The 27691-nt window shown below is 40.2% G+C and overlaps 1 protein-coding gene across 1 annotated transcript in view; it reads right to left on the bottom strand.

Annotated features, from left to right (window-relative positions):
• Positions 1–27691, bottom strand: part of MACROD2 (mono-ADP ribosylhydrolase 2) — a 1298181-nt gene that overhangs the window by 512702 nt on the left and 757788 nt on the right. The window contains exon 4 of the mRNA XM_032419411.1: positions 3154–3227. Coding sequence (XP_032275302.1) covers positions 3154–3227 — 74 coding nt within the window. The remainder of the gene's footprint in view (positions 1–3153; positions 3228–27691) is intronic.

Here is a 27691-nt window from a genome sequence, read left to right as displayed (position 1 = left end):
ATTGTCTATCTTTTCCTATCATGTGATAGATGGTATTTCACATGGTAGAGTGTCTGTCAGCCTGGGTTCCTGACTAAGCCAGAGCCCTTTGCTGACTCAAGACATATAAATAGTGTGAGCAAAAAATAAACCTTTGTTGTTTTATGGCACTAAGATTTGTAAGTTGTTTGTAACTGCAGCATGAGCTAGCCTATTCTGAGATAATCCCCAAGTCCTGCTGGCTCTATTGTCAAAAAAAAATTTCCAAACCTGATGCTGTTACCTCCTTTTCTACCATTGCTGTATTTCAAAGAATCCTCATCTCTTGCCTGGATTTACTACAGGATCCTCTTCATCAGTCTTCCTTTTCCTATTCTGAGGTCTCTCAAGTCCCTTCTCCAAGCAGCAGCCAGCCTTTTGTCATTTTAAAGGTGAATCTCATCATGCCACTCCCTGCCCCAAACTCTCAACAACTTGCCACTAGACTTAGAATAAAAATCCAAGTTTCTCCATGAACCACAACACTCTATGATCTGACCCCTACCTATTTGTCTAAATTTGTTTCCTGCCATTCTTTTGTCTCTAATCCAACTGCATTGTCTCTCTTACCATTAATTGCAAACAGTAAACTCATTTTCCCATCAGGGTTGTTCTCTTGCTGTTCCCTCTATGTGGAATGTTCTACTTCAAGACCTTTTTGTAGTTGGCTTACCCCTTCCCATCATACAAATCTTTGCCCCAAGATTACATCTTCAGAGCCCTTTCTAAATCATCTAAAACCACATCCTCCAATAATTCACTATCAAGTTACCCTGTTTTACTTTGCCTTTGAACTATCTTATCTCTTTATTTGTTGATGTCTCTTTTCCTAGACTATGAATATCATAAGAAGAGGATTTTGTTTTTCAGCATTCTATCCCTCATATCTAGAAAAGTTTCTGGTGCTTAGTGAGATATTTATCAAATATTTGTCATATGAGTGAATTAATGAATAACTTAAACAATGAGAATGTCAAAATTATACTCCAGTGAAGAGACAACTGACTGAGAAGTAATACTCTTTCATAAGTGCCTAACCTACTTTGCTTGTCTTTTAACAGAGCAAAAAGTAAATCAAAATATTGCAAGATAATAAATTTGTATAGCTTTTATCTATTCCCTACCACTTACAATTCATTTATTAAGTAAAACCTGACTTGTTCAAATTAACTTGTTTAAATTAACCAATGCATGTTGAAACAAGAAGCCTTTTAAAAAAGAATTAGCACATGACATGTTTAAAGTCACAATGGCAATAACAGTTGTGTTCCTCAATCCAAAATACCTAAATTTTTATACAACAGACCGAAGAAATGAGCAAGAAAAAGATATGAAAGCAAAAGAACAGACTCAAAGTCAGAATAAGCTAACAAGGAAATCAGGGCACCAACCATTAAGTGGGAAACACGAAGTTAACACATTTCTATGGAAAATAAACTTCTGAATAGTTTAACTAGAGAAAATCCATCAGTAGGATTTGTCAATGAGCTGTAAATACAACCAACATGTTTGCTCTTCATAATTATCTCTATGATGATTTTTGGGTGGATGTGTGTACTTCCCTCACATGCCAACATGACACATGTAAATCTATCAGTAGGGAATACCCTTGGATTATTATGTTGGTGGAAATAATGGGTTTACACCAATATACTAGCTCCATTATCAACTTTCATTCATGAAACACTCTCTGTTTTTGCTAAGCAGATGGTCCAGGTGAGGAGATTTTACTGTAACCAAGAGATACACTAAAAATACCATGGTCAAAGGGACTAAAACTTCTCTCCCTGGCCTCAGGATCCCTCCAAAGATGAATGGCTTTTGGAGTCGGAGGACAGAGTCAGACTCTTGGCTCTGTGACTCTGAAGTCCTGAGGATGTCATTTAACCTTTTGATTCTAGATGAGAATAAGGATAACGATACCTAGACATTTCATGAGATTGTTGTGAAAATAATATGTGTCAAAGACATGTTTTGTAAACTGGCTATTTTAACTATTTTTTTTTTTAAATTCTGTTTTTTTTTTGTTTTTTTTTTGAGGTTATTGCGGTCATCCTCTAAATTGAAGTTATATATCTTTCATAGTAAGAGGAGGAGAAAGAACAAGCACTGAAATGGATGTGTTTGGCCATGTGGTCTTTACTCCTACTGGAGATTAATAATTTCTGTATCTACTTAAGAAATGTTGAAATTATAACAATTAGCAGAAAACGACACTGCTATTTCTTTAAACACACGAAGGCACCAAGAGCTACTCCCATATTATAGCAAACTCCCATAGTCTGTTTCCATAACCAAACATTGCCTAATATTCATTGTCCTACCCAAGAAGAAAGCTAAATTCATGGTATATCATAAATGGACCAATATTCTTTATAGCACTCACATGAATATCTGAGGGGAATAACAAAATCGGAAGAAAAATACACAAGGCTGTGCATTGTATGAAACCTATTTGTTGTTACAATAGGTTAGTTGCCAAAACTCTGAAATCTAACCTCCACAGTGTCTTATTGTGTTGCTTTGTTAGCTTGAGTAATTCTCCTGTTCATCACTAAACATATCCTAAAGATTTTATTAAATAAGCAGAATAGGAGGCATGGTGAAAAGTCTGAGAGAAGCATTTAGTTTCATAAAAAATCCTGATCATGAGGATTTAGCTATCAATTATCCAGGCCTACTCTAATCTCACACTCAGAAGTTACTTTATGGAAATGATTAATTATAAATAAAGAGACCTCAGGACACCAAAAAATTACCGTACACCATGTCAACAAAGATAACGCTTTAAGGAAAATAGCATAGGACAATCCCTTAATCTTAATGAAATCCATCCTATTCTCTCTTTTACACACAAAACTCATACTATCCAAAGATGTAAAAATGAGATCATGGCTAAGTGAATCTTATCACTCTGCCTACCTTCACCACCAAAACCAATCAACATAATCCCTTCAGTCAATTCATTACAGGAAAATATTCAATCACCCGTATAACCCCAATGAAGAATGGTCAGCAAGCTTCAGCTCAATGATTATGTTTACTTGATATTTATGGATATATTTTGGTTTTTTTTGAAATTGCAGATCAAATGATGCCATCTTAAATGTTTGCTAATTATGTTGTTCCTCCTACCTCGTGATGATTCTTGGCCAGCCATTCCTTAATGGTGCTGAGGGCAATGACAGAAGCAGGCTCATTTGGGAAACCTACGTGAAGAGCAGAATAAAACAAATTAACAAAGAAAGATGAAGGCAAGAGAGAATTCAATCATGGTATGACACTAATTTTTTCTCATTTAAACAGTATTCAATTCAACCAATTACTACTGAGCAAGGCCGGCCTTAGTAAGGTATACAAGGATGTGAAGCCTATGATCATACATACAAGGCATTAAGGGGGCCAGTCGTATATCAGTCTAGTGCCAACAAGCAATGAAGGATTTAACTGTCTCTTCAATTCTACAACAGAATCAATTAAAAATGTATTTACATTTGCTTAATAGTTTTCAAAGCACTTTCATATAATATTCTCATAAATGGTATTCAGATTAAGGTTTATTACCCTCAATTTACAAACCAAGTTAAATATGGCCTCAGAATACATGCGTTGACCCAGGGTCATAGGCCAGGAGTACTCCATCAATGAATTGACACAAGACAGGGCAAGCAACTTGTAGAATAGCCATACAACTAATAGGTATTATCAGAATTCAAAGAAGGTAATGCCTGCTCCATTTAGGGCCATTGGAAATTATGTTTGAGATTAGACTACATGAACTGACCTGGTTTTGCACTACAGATTTAATTTTTGAAGGACAGGAAGAATGACATTTATACTACGTCCTAGTGAGCAGAGGTACACATAATCATAATTCCCAAAACTCATCCAGAATAACCCCTTAGCTTATGTAAACCAAACATATTCCTAAACTTGCAAAATCATCAGACATTCTGCCAACAAAGATGAATGTATATGAAGGAATAACCTTACAAATTATGTATTTATGGGGCAGAAAGAAGAAGAGATGGGAGTGACTATTCCTTTGAAACTACTCTAAGTTCACCACTGGCTTCCTAATCACCAAATTCCATATAGGTAATCACTCTTTCAATCAGTCTTCATCTTTTCTGTATTAGATGTGTTTGACTAATTTTCCATGTTTCATTATCCTGGATTTTCTTTTTTAATTATTTTTTTACTATTTTAAAGTATACAATGCAGTGGTTTTTGATATGTCCACAAAGTTGTGCAACCAATACCACTAACTACAGAGTATTTTCATCATCTCCCCAAAGACTCTGCACCCATTAACAGTCACTCCCCAGTCTCCCTCTACCCCAGCGCCTGACAACTATGAATCTACTTTTTGTCCCTACAGATTTGCAAATTCTCCTCCTGGAATTTTCAACATTGCCTTCTTCTATGTTTCCTCCTACCTATTTGACCTCCCCTGGCTCCCTTTTCTAAGAGCATCCATTAAATGTATGCCATTCCCAAACTCCAAACTCAGCCTTCTTCTTCCTGTATACTCTGTGTGAGCCAGGTGCAGCATCATCCACTGACATGCCTTCTAATCAGGGGGTCCTGCGACATTGTGTTGTACAGATGCAGAGAGAGGTATTACTGAAATGAGGACATCTGGGATTTTAAAGGCCCAGTTTTATTGGAAGGCAAATACATATTCCAATAGTTCATACAAAAGGTTTAAATCTCATTAGACTTTCAGAGAAAATGTGTGAGAGAGGAGGAGCAAGAGAGAGGAGATGTTTGTCCCCACTTCCAAGAATAAATGTTGCTTTTTTGATTAGGTTTCTACATACTTCATAAGAGAATGCATTAGGAAAGGGGACAAAATAAAGCAGGGCCAAGCTGCACTTGACCACAGGGAAAATGTGCACAACTTCCCAAACCTTGTAAATTCATCTGTGACATTTGGGATTATGGATTTGTTTTGTACTATTTCATCCCATTTATTTTTTCCTTAAATGAAGGCTTCAAAATTTAAAACCCCTAAAATAAAGCTGTTAATTAGCTAATTCATTAAGCAAATTATTACTGAACCAGAAAAGAAAAGATACCTAGACATGTTTAATGAGTCCCTGTCCTCTAAAGCCCAAAGTCAGAGGGAGGAAATCTAAAAGAGGCAAGTATGACAAGTGCATCGGGGCTGTGGGGACACAGATGAGGGCAACTAAGCAAGAAAGAGGAGGCCTTTTAGGAAACCATAGAATGTTTTGGAGAGAACAACAAAACAGGAGTTGAGGAGACACTGTCTTCAGAAGTAAGCTGTGAGCAACTAGGAATTAGTGGAATTAGTGGAAGAAGAGGAAGTGAAGGGAGAATTTCCTATGGACTGCAAAGAAAAAGGAGGCCAGGATGGGCATTTGTGGTTAGGGGTTAACAGCAGGGGGCTTTTCCAGTCCACCTTTTCCTGGAGTTTAACATCTACATTTGTCATCACCTGGATACCTCCCCTTGATGCACTCCAGAACTAGAAATGTAATGTGTATTCTTCCACAAAATGAACTTCTTCCCAATTTTCTGGCTTCTGCCTATGGCTTTATCGCTCTCCTAGTCACTTAAGTATTTGATTGCTTTCCTGGCTGGTAACTGAGTCCCCTGAAATATTGTTCCTTCCCTTCCCTTCTTTGCCCACTGATCTCATTCAAAGCCCACTCAGCCCTCACCCTGACAACTGTAGTTGACTCATAATTGTGCTCCTTTGGTCTTCTCCCTTTCTCCAATCTGTCCATCACACCACTTCCAAGTGACCTTTCCTAAGGTATAGTTACCACAACTTTATACAAAACAACAGCAGCTTTGCTGATGCTCCAGTTCCTACAGAGGAAACGTGAGCACCTTAGCCTGGCATGAGACACCACAAGGGGCCTTCCTTAGACTTGTATCTTAGCTTTCCCTTTTTATCCTCCTCCCATGGAATTCTTCTCCAACTTCTTGATATGTTTAAGATGTACTTAAATCATAAGATTATAGGGCTATATAAAGCTAATAAATACTGTAATCATGCCCATTTGTGATGGCCATCAGCATTAACCTTTAGAAGATATAATTCCCCACAGAGAAATTATACAAGTTCTTATAGAACCATGGCAATTACAGTCAGTTGTCAATTATTTGTGACCTCCAGGTCACTTTCCCACATTTATCAAAACCTCTGGCACTGAGTTATGGTTTTCATTTCCACAACAAGCCTTGCCATAATGACAAGTGATTTCAGTGTCCAATAAGATGATCCACCCAACACGTGGCCTGCCAGTTCCTCGACCTTGTCATTTTTTTTTTTTTATTATTAACACATAATGTATTATTTGTTTCAGGGGTACAGGTCTGTGATTCATCAGTCTTACACAATTCACAGTGCTCACCATAGCACATACCCTCCCCCAATGTCCATCACCCAGCCACCCCATCCCTCCCACCCCCCTCCACTCCAGCAACCCTCAGTTTGTTTCCTGAGATTAAGAGTCTCTTATGGTTTGTCTCCCTCTCTGGTTTCATCTTGTTCCATTTTTTCCTCTCTTCCTCTGTGATCCTCTGCCTTGTTTCCCAAACTCCACATATCAGTGAGATCATACGATAATTGTCTTTCTCTGATTGACTTATTTCGCTTAGCATAATACCCTCTAGTTCCATCCATGTTGTTGCAAATGGCAAGATTTCATTTTTTTGATGGCTGCATAATATTCCATTGTGTATATATATATATATATATATATATATATATATATATATACCACAACTTCTTTATCCATTTATCTGTTGATGGACATCTTGGCTCTTTCCATAGTTTGGCTATTGTGGACATGGCTCCTATAAACGTTGGGGTGCACATGCCCCTTTGGATCACTACATTTGTATCTTTGGGGTAAATACCCAGTAGTGCAATTGCTGGGTCATAGGGTAGCTCTATTTTCAACTTTTGGAGGAACCTCCATACTGTTTTCCAGAGTGGCTGCACCAGCTTGCATTCCCACCAACAGTGTAACAGGGTTCCCCTTTCTCTGCATCCTCGCCAACATCTGTCGTTTCCTGACTTGCTAATTTTAGCCATTCTGACTGGTGTGAGGTGGTATCTCATTGTGGTTTTGATTTGTATTTCCCTGATGCTGAATGATGTCGAGCACTTTTTCATGTGTCTGTTGGCCATTTGGATGTCTCCTTTGCAGAAATGTCTGTTCATGTCTTCTGCCCATTTCTTGGTTGGATTATTTGTTCTTTGGGTGTTGAGTTTGATAAGTTCTTTATAGATTTTGGATACTAGCCCTTTATCTGATATGTCATTTGCAAATACCTTCTCCCATTCTGTCAGTTGTCTTTTGGTTTTGTTGACTGTTTCCTTTGCCGTGCAAAAGCTTTTTATCTTGATGAAGCCCCAATAGTTCATTTTTGCCCTTGCTTCCCCTCCCTTGGGCAATATGTCTAGGAAGAAGTTGCTGTCCTGAGGTCGAAGAGGTTGCTGCCTGTGTTCTCCTCAAGGATTTTGATGGATTCCTGTCTCACATTTAGGTCTTTCATCCATTTTAAGTCTATTTTTGTGTGTGGTGTAAGGAAATGGTCCCGTTTCATTCTTCTGCATGTGGTGTCCAATTTTCCCAACACCATTTGTTGAAGAGACTGTCCTTTTTCCATTGGACATTCTTTCCTGCTTTGTCAAAGATGAGTTGACCATAGAGTTGAGGGTCCATTTCTGGGCTCTCTGCTCTGTTTCATTGATTTATGTGTCTGTTTTTGTGCTAGTACCATACTCTCTTGATGATCATGGCTTTGTAATAGAGCTTGAAGTCCGGAATTGTGATGCCACCAGCTTTGCTTTTCTTTTTCAAGCTTCCTCTGGCTATCCAGGGTCTTTTCTGGTTCCATACAAATTTTAGGGTTATTTGTTCCATTTCTGTGAAAAAAGTTGATGGTATTTTGATAGGGATTGCATTAAATGTGTAGATTGCTCTAGGTAGCATAGACATTTTCACAATATTTGTTCTTCCAATCCATGAGCATGGAACGTTTTTCCATTTCTTTGTGTCTTCCCCAATTTCTTTCATGAGTATTCTATAATTTTCTGAATACAGATTCTTTACCTCTTTGGTTAGATTTATTCATAAGTTTCTTATAGTTTTGGGTGCAATTGTAAATGGGATCAACTCCTTAATCTCTCTTTCTTCTGTCTTGTTGCTGGTGTAGAAATGCAACTGATTTCTGTGCATTGATTTTATATCCTGCCACTTTACTGAATTCCTATATGAGTTCTAGCAGTTTTGGGGTGGAGTCTTTTGGTTTTTCCACATAAAGTATCTGTCATCTGCAAAGAGTGAGAGTTTGACTTCTTTGCTGATTCAGATGCCTTTTATTTCTTTTTGTTGTCTGATTGCTGAGGCTAGGACTTCCAGTACTATGTTGAATAGCAGTTGTGACAGTGGACATCCCTGCCATGTTCCTGACCTTAGAGGAAAAGCTCTCAGTTTTTCCTCATTGAGAATATTTGCTGTGGGTTTTTCATAGATGGCTTTTATGATATTGAGGTATGTACCCTCTATCCCTACACTGCGAAGAGTTTTAATCAGGAAAGGATGCTGCATCTATTGAGAGTATCATATGGTTCTTGTTCTTTCTTTTATTAATTAATTGACTTATATAATTGGCTGCTTCCATGTTAGGGGCATAAATATTTACAATTGTTAGATCTTCTTGTTGGATAGACACTTTAAGTATACTACAGTGTCCTTCCTCATTTCTTATTATAGTCTTTTGTTTAAAATCTAATTTGTCTGATATAAGGATTGCCACCCCAGCTTTCTTTTGATGTCCATTAGCATGGTAAATGGTTTTCCACCCCCTCACTTTCAATCTGGGGGTGTTTTTGGGTCTAAAATGAGTCTCTTGCAGACAGCATATTGATGGGTCTTGTTTTTTTATCCAACCTGATACCCTGTGTCTTTTGATTGGGGCATTTAGCTCATTTACACTCATGGTAACTATTGAAAGATATGAATTTAGTACCACTGTATTGCCTATAAGGTGACTGTTAATGTATATTGTCTCTGCTCCATTCTGGTCTATGTTACTTTTAGGCTCTCTCTTTGCTTAGAGGACCCCTTTCAATATTTCTTGTAGGGCTGGTTTGGTGATCACACATTCTTTTAGTTTTTATTTGTCCTGGAAGCTTTCATTTGGTCTTCTGTATCACTAATTCTCTCTTCTGCCTCATTTATCCCAGCAGTTAGAGCCTCCATTTTTGATTGTACCTCATTAACAGCCTTTTTGATTTCAACTTGGTTAGATTTTATTTCTAACAGAAATAAGGGATTTCCAGAAAGGGATTCTCTAGTATCATCTATGCTTTTTTAAAGCTCAGCTAGTATCTTTATAATCATCATTCTGAACTCTACTTCTGACATCTTACTAATGTCCATGTTGATTAGGTTCCTGGCAGTCAGTACTGCCTCTTGTTTGTTTTTTGGGGTGAGTTTTTCCGTTTTGTCATTTTGTCCAGAAAAGAACAAATGAATGAGAGAACAAAATGTTAAAAGGGTAACAACCACCCCAGAAAAATACACACTAAACAAATCAGAAGAGACCCAAAACTGGGGGGAAAAAAAAAAAGAATATGATCAGCCTGGTGAATAGAACAGAGCCACACACTAGATTTTGGGTGTATTCTGGTCTGTTAGAAGAAACTGCCTCCCAAAATTTCAAAGAAAGAAAAACCTATAAATATACAAAAATAAGGGTAAATACAATGAAAGGATGGAATATGACTGTAAAAATTAAAATTAAAAAAGATTTTTAGAAAGGAATTGATAAGAAGTTGACTGAAAAAAGAAAGAAGAAAAATTTTTAAAGAAAGGAGAGAAAGTGATCAGGCGAGTGAATAGAACAAAGCCATATACTAGATTTGGGGTATATTTTGGTCTATTAGAAGAAACTGCATCCCAAAATTTTAAAGAAAGAAAAACATATATATACAAAAAATAAGGTTAAGTACAATGAAGGGACAGAATATGACTGTAAAAATGACAATTAAAAAAAGATTTTAAAAAAGGATTTGATAAGATGTTGGTTAAAAAAGGAAAGAAGAAAAATTCAAAAAAAAAAAAGAAATAGGAAAAGAAAAAATAAAGAAAATTTTAAAAATTAACTTTGAAAGACTAAATAATCATGGGAAAAAAATCCATGCATTCTATGTGCAGTATTCCCCTAGCTCTGGAGTTCTGCTGTTCTCATTGATTGGTAAACTTGGTCTTGGCTGGCTGTACCTCCTGATCTTCTGGGGGAGGGGCCTGTTGCCATGGTTCCCATGGCTGAGAGTCCACTCCTCGGCTCCATCTCTGTAGCCAGCTTCCCTGTTCCGATACCTGGGAGCTCTGCCACACTCAGGCACCCCCGGACTTTCTGTGACCCCAGGGGTCCTGAGACCACACTGTCCCAGAGAGGGTTCCACCCCCTGCTTAGCCACTGGAGCGATGTCCCTCAGCAGAGCAGAATTCTAAAAGTTCCGATTTTGTGCTCCGCTGCTCTATCACTTGCCAGAAGTGGCCGACGGAGGCCCCCTTCCCCGCCGTCTATCCTCCCAAATATCACCTCAAATTCACTTCTCCGCACGTCCTACCTTCCAGAAAGTGGTCGCTTTTCTGTTCAGAGAGTTGTTGCTATTCTTTTCTTCAATCTCCTGTTGAGTTTGTAGGTGTTCAGAATGGTTTGATCCCTATCCAGCTGAATTCCTGGGACCAGACGAAATTTAGGTCTCCTACTCCTCTGCTATCTTGCTAGCCCCTCCCTGACCTGGTCATTTTTGACAACCACCTTCAAGCCACTGCCTCCCTAGATCCCACCATTCACCTTGATGTAACATTTCCATGCCCAAATTACTAATTTAAGCAGTGCTGTCTCAAAAACCTGTTCTCTCTTTAGTTTGATCTGCTACTTTCCAAAGTATGTCCTTTATAAGCATTTGAAGTCCAAATTAATGCTAACATTTCCCCCCCACCCCTGAATGGTATGACTCCTACCTCTCTAGGCTCTGCTTCTATTTTTTTTTTTTTTAAGATTTTATTTATTTATTTGACAGAGAGAGAGACAGTGAGAGAGGAAACACAAGCAGGGGGAGTGGGAGAGGGAGAAGCAGGCTTCCCGCAGAGCAGGGAGCCCGATGTGGGGCTCCATCCCAGGACTCTGGGACCATGACCTGAGCTGAAGGCAGACACTTAACTACTGAGCCACCCAGGCACCCCTCTCTCTAGGCTCTTCTTACACTGTATCGTTCTTTGCTTTTTCAACTCCAGCTACACTGAGCTTCCTTCTGTTCTTTGAATGTGGCATGTTTCCTTTTGCTTCCTGCCCTAAGGCCTTGCTCATGCTCTATCCTCTTCCTGAAATGACATTTCTCCCCTCTTTTCCTAGCCTATTTTAACTTTCATTTGTCCTTTGCTCAGTCATCGCTTCTCGAGAGAAGGCTTCTCTGACAATGACGATTCCCTATTTGATGCTTTCATAACATCATGTACCTTTCCCTGGCAGTACTCATCAGAGCTTCATTTTTACATTTTACACTTATTCATGTACATATTCGATTAATACTTCTAGTAGAGTGAAAGACTAAGGAGGCAGATGCCACAAGTCTCTTATTTGCTTATCACTGTATCCCTAAAACATTGCTGGCACATAGAAGCTGATCAACAAATGTGTGTTGAATGAGTGAATGGACTGTGGATGTATGAATCATTATATTGACAGCAGGAAAGGCTGAGCACTGGGAGAACAGGGGTGTTTAGCTCTAGAGTGTGGGACGGCAAAAGGATCCTGAGACATCCAAGCAAAATGATATATCCACATTATCCCATTTCATCCCTGAGGGGAAACTACTGAGAAGATGCTTATGAGAGAACACAGTTCCTGGTGAAATGGTATGCTGTTACTAATTAAAGAGGAAAGGAAATAAGACAAATATCCCCGAAAATAAGCCTGCTTTCAGTGGGCATATATATCCAAGATAAAGTATGGTGTTCAGGGGACACAGCAACAGCACAATCCTTTGTCCACTTAACTGCAAGACCCTCATGGTTACAAGTAAAACCAATGAATAGACAGGATAGATTTTCTGCGCAGGGTTGGGCTCCTGATGACAGTAAGTCAGCCTCGGGAGGTCACAACAGTATTCTCGTCATCGGAGGACTTTTGTTAACAAAAGCAGGATGGCCACCCAGAGGGAAGGCTGCAGACAAGCTTTAGATGAATCATTGAATTAAATGACATAGAAAATCTCTTCCAAGTATGAGGGTCAATGAGGCTGAATAAGCCATTAATAATTTAGGGCCAGGCGTGCAGGGAATTGTATATGTGTGTGCCCAGGTGTGCATAGAATCTGTGCTTTCTGCTGGCATTCCACAGCTTAGTTCCTTATTCATTAGGAAGGATTATTAAGATGAACTTTTGTTGTGAATGTTGAAGTTCATTTACCAAATGTATACGTGATTTTTTCTTTTTATTTACTTTTGTATTGAAATTTTTTGCAAAATTTTTACATACGCACGCACACACACACACACATATACAGACATACGTACATACATATAACCCTTATCTAAATCAAGATATAAAACATTTCTAGCACCTCAGAAAGCTGCCTTGTCCCAAATCAATATATACGCTGTGAAGAAACTGCTATTCTCTCTTCTATTGTCACAGGTTAGTTTTGTCTGTTTTTATACTTCACATATATGGACAAAGAACGTGCACCCTTTTTTGTCCAAATTTTTCAGCATGATGCCTGCCTGATTTATCCATGTTGTTACATGTAGCAGAAGCTCATTCTTCCTCTCTGTGGTGTTGTATTCTATTGTATGAATATTCCACAATCTACTTAGCCGTTCTCATGCTGATGGACAGTTGGGTTTTTCCAGTTTGGAGCTATTAGGAATCAAGTTGCCATTTGGTGGACATAAGTACTGTTTCTGTGGAGTATTCACCCAGGAGCTGGGGCTACTGGTCCATAGCTTATGCAGATGTTTAACTGGTAGATTCTGCCAGTTTTCCAAAGCAGTTATACCAATTTACACTCCCACCAGAAGTATATAATGTATTTATCTATCTACTTAGTTAACACATCAAGATACTTGCTAAATATACTTACTAAATATATCTTCTTACCACATTTAAAGCTATTAAATACAGCTTTAGGCTAATCAATACCTTTTAGAGCTAGAAACACAGGTATCTATGACTTGCCTACTTTCTCCCTACCAAGCAGGGAGTATTTCAGTCAAGAAAGGACAAATTATATCAACAGAACATTAAAAAATTTAAACAAAAGAAGTAAAAACTGAAACTGCAAGTTGAATTTGCAATAGTTTTTATCCATGGCACACCAAATAACTCAATAGATATTTTTCTCTCACTCGGCTATTAAGCAGATATTTCTCTTTTAGTCCAATTGCAGAAAGATACAGCCATAAAGACTAACTGAAGGTTCTACCCAGCCATTGACTTATTTGTTTGTCAGAACTGTTAAAAACCTGGAAAGTTTTCAACACAATTAGAATAAATCTGGTTTTGATGTTGCCATAAACAATGTTCCTCTCTAGATTTCATTCTTTTTACTTTTGCTGTTGTTGATACTTCTCCAATATCCTCAACTTTGTCATAGGTTCCAACATAGAAACTAAATTTATTTCCCTGTTATAAAAAACATGTTCTACAAACTGGTGTTTACCAGAGGGGAGGTGGGAGGGGCGATGGGCAAAATAGGTGAAGGGGATAAAGAGTACACTTATCGTGATGAGCGCTGAGTAATGTATAGAATTGTTGAATCATTATATTGAACACCTGAAACTAATAAAACATTGTATGTTAATTATAATTGAATCAAAAAATAATAAAAATAAAATAAAACATCTTCTACTGAAAACCTAGCCTATTCTACTGAAATAAAGATAGATACAACTTTGCCAGTAAAACTACCCTTTATGGAAGCAGAAGCAATGGATCAGCTTTTGTTTTAAACTTAAAATGAGGGAATGCTTGTAGCTGTAGATTACCCTATCACAGAAAGGCATATGGTAATGCTGTAAATCAATTATTTCAAAGTTCTTACTGCAAAAAAAAAAAAAAAAATCAAAATGAACATAACGGCAGGTATAATTACACCGTGCATTAAAATGTTAACCCTCTCTACCATTTACAGTCTAGCCAGGGCCTGTCTCTCTTGCATTGCCCCCAACGTCCCCTTCCAGCCCAGTCACCAGGAGTCACTTCTGCTTTAACTATGGATGCCTTTCTAGCTGTTGTAAGAATAAAGCAACCTAGACATCAATGCCCAGGCAAAGCTCACAAGTGCAAAAACCACTGTTTATGCACTGAACTGTTTTATTTTTAGCTGCACAAATTCTTCTGGAGTGATTCTCACTTCAAAGCATGTAGCCCCTAATCTCGCCCCACCAAGCACTTGGTCCAAAGGTATGATAAAATACTAGCAAATTTGTGGAATCACAAATCCCCACATATACATTTACAAAGTGGTTGCCATACTAACCAGCACTCAGTGACTATAAGCACCAAATTGGTACTGAATTGCCATAGATATTCAGAAGTTAGAAGCAATAGTTAAAAAACAAAAAAAATCCCTGGAACTCTGCATATTAAATTCACACCCACTTTTGAGCCCTCCCTTCCTATCAAGTCTTCAATGAGGAAAGCAGGCTGGTGTTTTGTTTTGTTTTGTTTTGTTTTTCCATTTACATACAAACTCAAGTAAAATATTGTGCAGGTATTAAACATGGGCTTTTCAGCACTGATAAAAAATCTCTGAATGTCCTAAATGAGAGGGACATATCACTGGGTTTATTGAAACGTTACCATCAATTGAACCGGGATTGTCAATGTTGACTATCAATGTGAAATTACACTTTGCTTCAATCTTGAGAGAGTATAACCATAATATTTTCCATTTTAGCACACAAATTCTGGTGTGGGGACCAAAGGGACATGCAGCAGCATACTTTACAAACTCAGGTAAAAGGAAATGAAGTGTGAGATGAGTTGTGTCTTTCTCAGAACATTCCTCCCCAGTCCCCCTTGAACACACACACACACACACACACACACACACACACACACACACCTGTCCTGGGTCAGGAGGAGAGGTAGGGGGATATAGATGGAAGGTGCATTGGGGTGCGGGGGTGTGGGGGTATGGGGGTTTGGGGTGTATGGGTGGGCATGGGGAAGTATAGGGCAATGAATTTATTTTTTCATCTCAAAACGACTTTTATCAACCCCTTTCCCCTAGGCCTCCTTCCAAGCCATAAAAGCAATTCTGATAGGACGATGAAATCAAATTACTTGAGAGAAATGAGCTGAAGGAGGCTCACCGTTAAGCAATTGCTAGAGCAGCCACTCAGACAATTCTGGCTAAAGGCTGAGTTTCACAAAAGATAAAACAGGTGAAGTAATAAGAGTGACACTGGCCTCTGTCACTGCAGTGAGCACAGCAGCAGAATGCTAAAAAGGGTGTCACTGGCTTTCCTTAGGAGAGCAAAGGGCACCACAGGTAGGCAACAGTGAGGCATCCCTGTCAGTAAGATGGTGGAGCCTTAGCTGGTGTTTAAAAGGACAAGGCAGGTTTTGTGTATATATATGTGTATATATACACATAATATGGCATATTAACAAGTTCAATAGCCAAAGCAGATGCTGACAATACCATATTATATATGCCACCCTTGCACACAGGCTTGACTTATAGCCGCTAACACTTGTAGCCTTTTAACTGAGGGCTCTCTCTGGTGTCCACAGTGATACCACATGTGGGGTAGGTCCAAAGTGTCAGGAAATCTAGCCTACCACCAGCTTGCGTCAAGCCATGATTAAAGAGAGATAGTGGATAAATTCCCAGCTCACTCACCCCTCAGGTGGGATAACACTGAAGTGCATGCTTTATATAGTTTTCTCGAGTTGCCCAGCAGGATTACCCACCAGTTGTCCATAGTGGCAAATTGCTCAATAATGCACTCTTACTGGCTTCCTTTATCTGTCTGTCTTCCCTACTCCCTTCCCAGAAATTATCTCCCAAATTAACTATGTGAATGTAAATCCTTGCCTCTGAATCTGCTTTTAGGTGGAAGCCAAAGTATGACCACAATCAACCTATATTCATGAACTTGAGAAAATGAGGGTCATGTCTTATCTTGATAGCACCCATTCTTTCAACTTTTCTATTTGTAATCTCTGGCACATGCACAGTAGAGAAATGTTTTATAAATTACTTAATGATGTGAGGGAAATAAGTTAGAGGTTGTCAGCATGAAAGCACAATAGCATTTTACTTTGGGGGAATGTAGAGGACATACAAGCTAGGCTCATGTCCACATGTAAACCTGGCCCCAGGGGTGCCTGGGTGGCTCAGAAGGTTAAGCATCTGCCTCTGCTCAGATCATGATCCCAGCATCCTGGGATTGAGCCTCACGTAGGGCTTCCTACTCAGTGGGGAGCCTGCTTCTCCCTCTGCTGCTCCTCCTGCTTGTTCTCTCTCTGTCAAATAAATAAATCCTTAAAAATCAACCAATCAATCAATCAACCAACCAACCAACCAACCTGGCCTCAGTAGACAGAAATCTTGAAACAATAGTAAATTGTTGTTTTTGCTGCTGCTGTTAATATTTATTGAGCAATTATTTTTTAAAAGATTTTATTTATTTATTTGAGAGAGAGAGAGAACGAGCGGGGGAGAAGGGCAGAGGGAGAGGAAGAAGTAGATTCCCCACTAAGCAGGGAGCCTGATGCAAGGAGAGGCTCAATCCCAGGATGCCAGGATCATGACCTGAGCAGAAGGCAGACATTTAACCGACTGAGCCACCCAGGCACCCATATTGAGTGATTATTATGTACAAGTCATTCTACTTAGCATTTTTATGTATTATCTTATTCAATCTTCACAACAACCCAGTGAAAAGAACAAGGGAGAATTATGAAAATGAGTTGGTCTGTAAATGGACAGTGACTAGTGTATTGAGGGAGGCATTGGTCAAGGATGATTAATTTGGATTTATATTAAAAACTACCAAGAGGTGTGCAAAATACAGCCCGACTGTACATAAGTTTTAGTAGACTCAGTATCAGTCACTAATGTGGTTTAGACCAGCATCTGCTTGAAGAGGAAGCAAAGATACTGCATGTGGCTATGGGTGGCATGGGGTGGAAGTCTAGGCTGTCCCTAAGAACCCCACCACCTCTGGCTTCCACATAAAATTGCCTAAACCCTCAAACTCCCTTGAAGATGCATACAATCTTTCCCATTTTATAGAAGAGAAAAATTGACTCTCAGAGAACTCAAACAAGGGGCAGGGCCAGCACCCAAGCCTGGGTCTGCCTGACTTCTTTTCATCCCCTAGCTGAATGCCTGGTATATTGTTCATCCTCCCACCTTCACAGAATGAATGGAATTTACCATAACCACTCTCCTTTGGAGACTCCCATCCTAGGGCAACACTGTTTCAAACTCCAAAGAAAGGAAATGAAACTGGAAGCACCTATGATAAGAAAGCTTGCTTCAGGATGGGGGAAAAGATGGTGGAGGAGTAGGGGACCCTATTCCAACCAGTCCCCATAATTGAGCTGGATATCTCCCAGACCACTCTGAACACCCACAAAATCAGCGTGAGAGGTAAGAAGACAGATCTAGATCTCTACAAACAGAATATCACAGGCGGTTGGTTTGCGGGGAGCTGTGATTCCGCGGGCAGATATCAGAGGATAAACGGAAGGGGGATGGAGCCAGCCATTGGGATCCTACACCGCCGGTGAGCGACAGCCTCCCGCACTGGGGACCGGGCACAGACTGACAGACCGGTAGCAGCGGGGAAAGGACTTTAGGGCAGCCCTCCGGTCGGAAACCTGGAGTGGTGGGGTCATGCATGTGAACTGGGGGTTTTAGAAGCACAAAGGGCAGAGACATGCGCCGACCTGGAGGCAAGGACTGGGAGCACTGCGGAGGGGCGCACAACCCAGGACACAGCAGTTCATAGCAGCATGGACAGAAACGGAGATAGTGTGGCCGGGAGAGCTCACTGAAGAACAGACTGCAATCTCTCTGCTCTAAGGCAGAGTGTTGGAAACGGTCTCTTCTGCTCTGACTCTCAGAAGAGATGCAGAAAGCCACCAGGGAAGCCGCCAGAAAACAAAAGCCCCCAAAAACCGATTTTCACTGAGCCCATCCCCCACCACAGGGGGCAGGGTAACTCTGCCCAAACAGGATTGCCTGAGTAACAGCATGGCAGGCCCCTCCCCCAGAAGACAGGCTGGGAAAACAAGAGGCCAGCAACCCTAAGGTCCCTAGAAAACAGGTGCATCTTGCTTGGGTTGTGGTCAATAATTTGGACTCTATACATTCCCTCAACCACCCCCCAACAGAATGACTAGGAGGAGGAACCCCCAAAATAGGAAAGACTCAGAGACTATGACTTATGCCATAGATTTACAAATGGATTCAGATATAACCAAGAAGTCAGAGATGGAATTCAGGCTAGCAATTGTGAAGACAATAGCTAGAATGGAGAAATCAATTAATGGCAACATAGAGTCTCTAAGGGCAGAAATGAAAACTGAATTGGCAGAACTTAAAAATGCTATCAGTGAGATCCAATCTAATCTGGATAATCTAACAGCTAGGGTAAGCGAGGCAGAAGAACGAATTAGTGACCCCGAAGACCAAATAATAGATAAAAAGGAAATAGAGGAGGCCAGGGAAAAACAACTCAGAATCCATGAAAATAGAATCAGAGAAATAAGTGACACCATGAAATGTTCCAATGTCAGAATTATTGGAATCCCTGAGGGGGTGGAGAGAGAGAGGACTAGAAGATATATTTGAGCAAATCGTAGCTGAGAACTTCCCTAATCTGGGGAATGAAACAAAGATTCGTGTCCTGGAGGCAGAGAGGACCTCTTCCAAGATCAAGGGAAACAGGTCAACACCCTGGCATGTAGTAGTAAAACTCGCAAATCTTAGAACCAAGGAAACCATCCTAAGGGCAGTTAGGAGGAAGAGATTCCTTACATACAGAGGGAGGAACATCAGAATAATGTCAGACCTATCCACAGTGACCTGGCAAGCCAGAAAGGCCTAGCAAGACATATTCAGGGTACTAAATGAGAAGAACATGCTGCCAAGAACACTTTATCCAGCAAGGCTGTCATTTAGAATGGATGGAGAGACACAGAGCTTCCAAGACCGGCAGAAATTGAAAGAATATGTGACCACTAAGCTGGCCCTGCAAGAAATATTAAGGGGGGGTGGGGTTCTATAAAAGGAGAAAGACCCCAAGAGTGATCTACAACAGAAATTTACAGGGACAATCTATAAAAACAAGGTCTTCTCAGGCAACATGATGACAATAAATTCATATCTTTCAATAATCACTCTCAATGTGAACGGCCTAAATGCTCCCATAAAACAGCACAGGGTTGCAGATTGGATAAAAAGCAGGACCCATCCATATGCTGTCTACAAGAGACTCATTTTGAACCTAAAGATACATCCAGACTGAAAGTGAAGGGATGGAGATCCATCTTCCATGCCAACGGACCTCAGAAGAAAGCTGGGGTAGCAATTCTTATATCAGACAAATTAGATTTTAAACTAAAGACTGCAGTTAGAGAACCAGAAGGACACTATATCATTCTTAAAGGGTCTATCCAACAAGAAGATCTAACAATTGTAAATATATATGCCCCCAACATGGGAGCAGCCATCTACATAAGCCAGCTGTTAACCAAAATAAAGAGTCATATTGATAACAATGTTAACTGTAGGAGACCTCAATACTTCACTCTCAGCAATAGACAGATCATCTAAGCAGAAAATCAACAAAAAAACAAGAGCTTTGAATGACACACTGGACCAGATGGACATCATAGATACATATAGAACATTCCACCCTAAAACAACAGAATACTCATTCTTCTTGAGTGCACATGGAACTTTCTCCAGAATAGACCACATACTGGGTCACAAATCAGGTCTCAACTGATACCAAAAGATTGAGATTATTCCCTGCATATTCTCAGACCATAATGCTTTAAAACTGGAACTCAATCACAAGAAAAAACAGTTGGAAGCTAAAGAATACTCTGCTCAAGAATGTTTGGGTCAACCAGGAAATTAAAGAAGAACTTAAACAATTCATGGAAATCAATGAGAAGGAAAACACATCAGTCCAAAGCCTATGGATACCCCAAAGGCGGTCCTAAGGGGGAAATACATAGCCATCCAAGCCTCACTCAAAAAAATAGAAAAATCCCGAACTCATCATCTAACTCTACACCTTAAAGAACTAGAGAAAAAGAAATAAATAATGCTTAAGCCATGCATTAGAAGAGAAATTAAGATTAGAGCAGAGATCAATGAATTAGAAACCAGAAACACAGTAGATCAGATCAACAAAACTAGAAGCTGGTTCTTTGAAAGAATTAATAAGATCAATAAACCACTGGCCAGACTTATCCAAAACAAAAGAGAAAGGACCCAAATTAATAAAATTATGAATGAAAGGGGAGAGATCACGACTAACACCAAAGAAATAGAAACAATTATTAGAAATTATTTTCAACAACTATATGCCCATAAGCTGAGCAACCTGGATGAAATGGATGCCTTCCTGGAAACCTATAAACTCCCAAGACTGAAACAGGAAGAAATTGACAACCCGAATAGGCCAATAACCAGTAACGAGATTGAAGCAGTGATCAAAAACCTCCCAAAAAACAAGAGTCCAGGGCCTGATGGATTCCCTGGGGAATTCTACCAAACATTCAAAGAAGAAGTAATACCTATTCTCCTGAAGCTGTTTCAAAAAAATAGAAACAGAAGGAAAGCTTCCAGACTTATTCTACGAGGCCAGCATTACCTTATTCCCCAAACCAGGCAAAGACCCCATCAAAAAGAATTTCAGATGGATATCCCTGATGAATATGGATTCCAAAATCCTCAACAAAATCCTAGCTAATAGGATCCAACAATACATTAAAAGGATCATCCACCACGACCAAGTGGGATTTATCCCCAGGATGCAAGGGTGGTTCAACATTCACAAATCAATCAATGTGACAGAACACATTAATAAGAGGAGAGAGAAGAACCATATGGTCTTCTCAATTGATGCAGAAAAAGCATTTGAGAAAATACAGCATCCTTTCCTGATTAAAACTCTTCAGAGTATAGGGATAGAAGGAACATTCCTCATGTTCATAAAATCCATCTATGAAAAACCCACAGTGAATATCATCCTCAATGGGGAAAAGCTGAGACCTTTCCCTTAAGATCAGGAACACGTCAAGGATGCCCACTCTCGCCACTATTGTTCAACATAGTACTAGAAGTCCTAGTAACAGCAATCAGACAACAAAAAGAAATAAAAGGCATTCAAACAAAGGCAAAGAAGAAGTCAAACTCTCTCTTTTCGCAGATGACATGATACTTTATGTGGAAAACCCAAAAGACTCCACCCCCAAATTATTAGAACTCATACAGCAATTCAGTAATGTGGCAGGATACAAAATCAATGCACAGAAATCAGTTGCTTTCTTATACACTAACAATGCAACTGTAGAAAGAGAAATTAGAGAAACGATTCCATTTACAATAGCACCAAAAACCATAAGATACCTCGGAATAAATCTAACCAAAGAGGTAAAGGATCTATACTCTAGGAACTTCAGAACACTCATGAAAGAAATTGAAGAAGACACAAAGAGATGGAAAAACATTCCATGCTCATGGATCAGAAGAATAAACACTGTTAAAATGTCTATGCTGCCTAGAGCAATCTATACCTTCAATGCCATCCCAATCAAAATTCCAATCACATTTTTCAAAGTGCTGGAACAAACAATCCTAAAATTTGTATGGAATCAGAAAAGACCCCGAATTGCCAAGGAAATGTTGAAAAAGAAAAACAAAGCTGGGGGTATCATGTTGCCCATTTCAAGCTATATTACAAAGCAGTGATCACCAAGACAGCATGGTACTGGCACAAAAACAGACATATAGGCCAATGGAACAGAATAGACAGCCCAGATATGGACCCTTAACTCTGGTCAAATAATCTTTGACAAAGCAGGAAAAAATATGCAGTGGAAAAAAAGTCTCTTCAATAAATGGTGCTGGGAAAATTGGACAGCCACATGCAGAAGAATGAAACTCGACCATTCTCTAACACCATACACAAAGATAAACTCAAAATGGATGAAAGACCTCAATCTGAGACAGGAATCCACCAAAATCCTAGAGAAGAACATAGGCAGTAACCTCTTTGACACTGGCCACAGCAACTTCTCTCAAGATACATCTCCAAAGGTTAGTGAAAGAAAAGCAAAAATGAGGGGCACCTGGGTGGCTCAGTCGTTAAGCGTCTGCCTTCGGCTCAGGTCATGATCCCAGAGTCCTGGGATCGAGCCCCACACTGGGCTCCCTGCTCCATGGGAAGCCTGCTTCTCCCTCTCCCACTCCCCCTGCTTGTGTTCCCTCTCTCGCTGTGTCTCTCTCTGTCAAATAAATTAATAAAATCTTTAAAAAAAAAAAAAAAAAGAAAAGCAAAAATGAACTTTTGGGACTTCATCAAGATAAAAAGCTTCTGCACAGCAAAGGAAACAGTCAACAAAACAAAGAGGCAACCCACAGAATGGGAGAAGATATTTGCAAATGACACTACAGATAAAGGGCTGGTATCCAAGATCTATAAAGAATTTCTCAAACTCAACACCCAAAAATCAAATAATCAAGTCAAAAAATGGGCAGAAGACATGAACAGACACTTCTCTAAAGAAGACATACAAATGGCTAACAGACACATGAAAAAAATGTTCATCATCATTAGCCATCAGGGAAATTCAAATCAAATCCACATTGAGATACCACCTTACACCAGTTAGACAAGGCAAGAAACAACAAATGTTGGCGAGGTTTTGGAGAAAGGGGATCCCTCTTACACTGTTGGTGGGAATGCAAGTTGGTACAGCCACTTTGGAAAACAGTGTGGAGGTGCTTCAGAAAATTAAAAATAGAGCTACCCTATGACCCAGCAATTGCACTCCTGGGTATTTACCCCAAAGACACAGATGTAGTGGAAAGAAGGGCCATATGCACCCCAATGTTCCTAGCAGCAATGTCTGCAATAGTCAAACTGTGGGAAGAGTCGAGATGCCCTTCAACAGATGAATGGATAAAGATGTGGTCCATATATACAATGGAATATTACTCAGCTATCAGAAAGGATGAATACCCAACTTTTACATCAACATGGATGGGACTGGAGGAGATTATGCTAAGTGAAATAAGTTAAGCAGAGAAAATCAATTATCATAGGGTTTCACTTATTTGTGGAACATAAGGAATAGCATGGAGGATATTAGGAGAAGGAAGGGAAAAATGAAGGGGGGCGGGTATCAGAGGGAGAGATGAACCATGAGAGACTATGGACTCTGAGAAACAAACTGAGGGTTTTAGAGGGGAGGGGGGTGGGGGGATGGGTTAGCCTGGTGATGGGTATTAAGGAGGGCATGTACTACATTCAGCACTGGGTGTTATATGAAAACAATGAATTGTGGATCACTACATCAAAAACTAATGATGTATTGTATGGTGACTAACATAACATAATAAAATAAAATTTAAAAAAAAAAAAAGAAAGAAAGCTTGTTTCAGAGTGCCTCCTGATGGCCACACCCAATAGACATGGGGTGACTGATGTTCTGCCCTCTTTCTCAGGTGACAGCACCCAGTCTGCCATTTAATGTCTGTATTGCAGAGTATGGATGGGGCCCAAGGAGTTCCCTTGGGAATGTAGAAAAGCTGGTGGTCTGGATGCTACAATTATCTCTCAACACATAGGTGCCATCATTCTGGACACAACTGGAACTTTTAAATTTGAAGCTCACCGACTCGCAACAGAACTTCTGTGCATCACACCTCTCCCCATGGTCCTGCCTTACCCCTGACTTTATTTTGTTCAGCTTAGCACTGATTTTCCTAGCAGGACCTCTAGGATTCGTCATATATAAAAGGGAGAAGGAAAATCCTGTGCTTATCAATTTAATCCCTTCACACCCATTCTTTCATTTCACTTGACATTATGTGTGCCACAGCAGGTGACACTTCATAAATTCTACTACATTCAGCCTCAGACTTGAATTACTTTTGCTTTCACCTACTTAAAAAATTGTGCAACATGAAGTTTTCCTTTCAAGTTGTCTTTCCTTTGCTCTACAAAGCAGGGTATGAATGAGCCGCATTTTTATGGGACACAAGGTTACAATCTATGCAGGCTTCATCAGCTTCTCAAACTTAAGAGCTCCAGCTTCTATTTCTGAGGGTATTTTTAAAATCATCTTTTGCCTAAAGAATTATAATAATGACCTAAGAAATGGCTCGTGAAACAAATGCTATTCTATGCAAGCTGTTCCTACTAACCCTGAATAAGTCTCTTGAGAAAGGAGATGAAAGATCTCGTAGAATCACTTGGAATAGAATTTTTCTAAAATTTTCTTAAAAGAACATTTTTCCTACAGGGGTAATCAAGGGAGTTCATTGAAGACATCACATCTGAGTAGAAAAGATTTATATTGGGATCTACTGAGAGATGAAAATGCAGTTTCTACTTTTGAACTGGTGGCACCCTATGGTGGATGGACCTGGAAGCCAGTGATCTTTATAAACATAAACCACATCATGTCATGTCCATGCTAAGAGATGCCAGTGGCTTGCTCCACACTGTGACCAAAGTCCAAACTCCTCATTTTGGCTCGGCTTTCAGAGTCCTTGTGCTGCCCTCATCACACTCCGAAATGCCATCTGTCCCATGTCCTTGGTTACCATGAGGAACCCCACTGGAATATAAGCTCAATGAGGCAGAGTCCTTGTCTCTCTTATTCGCCTTTCCACCTTCAGTGGTCAAAGCGAAGGAGGTACTCAAAAACTTGTCAAGCCCTACTAGGGAACATGGGAAAGACCTAGTTGCTCCAGTGTCCTGTGAAGCTTCCTAGCATCCTGAAAAATTTTATGCCTCCTGAAGCCTAGGAAAATCAGCCCTGTCATTGGAGGGAAGGAAATGAACTAATTCGGTGTTGCTCTCTGGTGCCTACTGGCCAACACCCCCCGCAATGCATGTGACCTTGCACGACCTCAAGGCATGGACTTAGGAGAATGGGAACCAGGTCCCCTTGGCTTTAGGTCCAATAAACACCTCTTGGGCTTCTGTCACACTCAAGCTGGGGCAGAACATAGGAGCTCTTTCAGGGACATATCATTGTAGAGGGTATCTTAGCTTCAACTGTCACTGACTCACAGGCATGAAAACACCTATGTCCTAAAAAGCTGTTATGTTCCCAGCTGCACAGCCAGGTGCATCGAATATTGTCATCACAGCTCCCAGCAACATTAACTGTGACACCACAACATGCAAGAAGAGGAGTTAGTCCCCGAAGCCCCTGCTTATTGGCTTTTACTCACCAATGATTAGCCAAGTTCCCTGGAAAGCCTATGTTTGCAAACTGCCCTCATAATTCCAGGAATTCCTCTGGAGTTTCTCAGTGGCCAACTCTTCTACAATAAACACTGAGCATGGAGAAACTCTCCTCTTCACATTTGAATGTTAAGACAGGCCTTGGCTGCCACACTCTACATTCTGAGGTGTGTCTGAACCAGTCTCCAGATTTCAGCAGGTGGAGTTTTCTTAAACGGGCCAGTTGGTGAAAACTCTACTCTGTGGTTTGCTAGAATTCACAATGGCAGCCACTCCTTTGCTGAGCAACACAGAGATTAATGCAATCTTAGGGACTAAGACTGTGATTTAAAATAACACATTATTTGATATAATTATATAATTTTTATGATCAAAAATACATTTTTTATTTATATATAAATGTATATTTATGTATATATTTTATACTCTCACTGGAGTATATCATCCTGAAAGTCATCACAAAGACACTCTGAGGGGCACCTGGGTGGCTCAGCTGGTTAAGTGTCTTCCTTCCGCTCAGGTCACGATCCCAAAGTCCTGGGACCAAGCCCTGTGATGGGCTCCCTGTTCAGCAGGGAGCCTGCTTCTCCCTCTCCCTATGCTATCCCTACCCCCCACTTGTGCGCACACTCTCTCTCTCTCTGTCTCTGTCTCTTCCTCTCACTCTTTTTCTCTCAAATAAATAGATAAAATTTTTAAATAAAAAGACACTCTGGAAGATCACAAGTGAGAAGTTCTGAAAATTTCTGTGTTGAGACAGAGGACACAGCTTGATGTGGGCAGTAATGCCACCATTAGACTGCAGTGTCTCTTTTTGACAGCTTGTTTCTGAGGGTGCTGGATTGGATAAGCATACCCAATTCTTCCCTCCCCTTTGCCACACCATTTGCCATCTTACTTTGCAAAACTGTCTTGTGAGCAGAGTATATTTCCCTGCATCACTGATGTTGAGTTGGGCCATGTGACTTGCTTTGGCCAATGGGATGGGAGCAAATGTGAGGCTGTAAGAGCACTTGGGATGCCCCAGGTGGCCACTGCCCTTTCAGACTAGCACGTGAAGCTCAGGTGGAACAGGTGGAACAGGCTGAGCATTAAGGGAAGCCTGGGATCCAGGTCAGTCAGGCCAAGCCCAGCCTCAATCAGTTAAACCAACCAACCTGCAGAACCATGAACAAGAGAATAAATGCTATTTGCTGTCAGCCACTGGATTTTCAAGGTTGTCTGTAATGCAGAAAAATCTGATGGATACCTTGAGCAAGGACTGATATGCTTTTTGAAATCCCACTGAGCATGCAGAGCCCTCAGGAGTGGTTTTTATTCTTATCTAGATCTTTGTTATCTTTGGAATATGGTTTCACCTGCTGACTGTCTGTCCAGGGTAAAAAATATCATATGCATAATAAATTGTGCATACCAGTTCAAAGAACTCAAAGAGGCATGGGAATTGGTTCAAGACGAATCCTGAAATAAGGAAAAGAGAACAGGTTTTGGAGTCAAACCTACCAGACATTGCGTCTTTCTGTGAAAACTGCAATCTGTGTGAGCACAGCATGTTTCTTTCTTTCTTTTTTTTAAGATTTTATTCTTAAGTAATCTCTACACCCAACGTGGTGCATGAACTCACAACCCCAAGATCAAGAGTCGCACATTCCACTGATTGAGCCAGCCAGGTGCCCCAGCACCGGATATTTCTTTTTCTTTCTTTCTTTCTTTCTTTTTTTTTTTATTTTATTTTATTATGTTATGTTAATCACCATACACTACATTTCTATTCTTCAGTGTCCACACATGTCACACGGGGATAAGGCTACCTTCTTGTTGTGAAGATTAAATAGAATAAGTCACATACTGTTGGCTCCTCACAGGTCTTCTTATTTAGGTCCCTCCCCCTATATTTACCTTATTTACTTAAAGATGTGAGAAAGCTGAAAGATGTAAGGAAGCCTAAATGCACAGGAATGCTATTCAGCCCCCAAGGCCTGGAAACCCAGCTGGGAGCGCCAGGCTCTTCTTCTTCTTCTTTTTGAAGATTTTATTTATTAATTTGAGAGAGAGTGAGCAAGAGAGCAGAGCAGGGGTTGGGGCAGAGGGAGAGGAAGCAGACTCCCCAACTGAGCGGGGAGCCTGACGTGGGGCTCGATCCCAGG

The sequence above is a fragment of the Phoca vitulina genome, unplaced genomic scaffold, assembly GCF_004348235.1.
Source record: "Phoca vitulina isolate PV1807 unplaced genomic scaffold, GSC_HSeal_1.0 scaffold22, whole genome shotgun sequence".
NCBI lineage: Eukaryota > Metazoa > Chordata > Mammalia > Carnivora > Phocidae > Phoca > Phoca vitulina.
The sequence above is the reverse complement of the archived record's forward strand: the minus strand, read 5'-3'. Positions and strand labels throughout refer to the sequence as shown.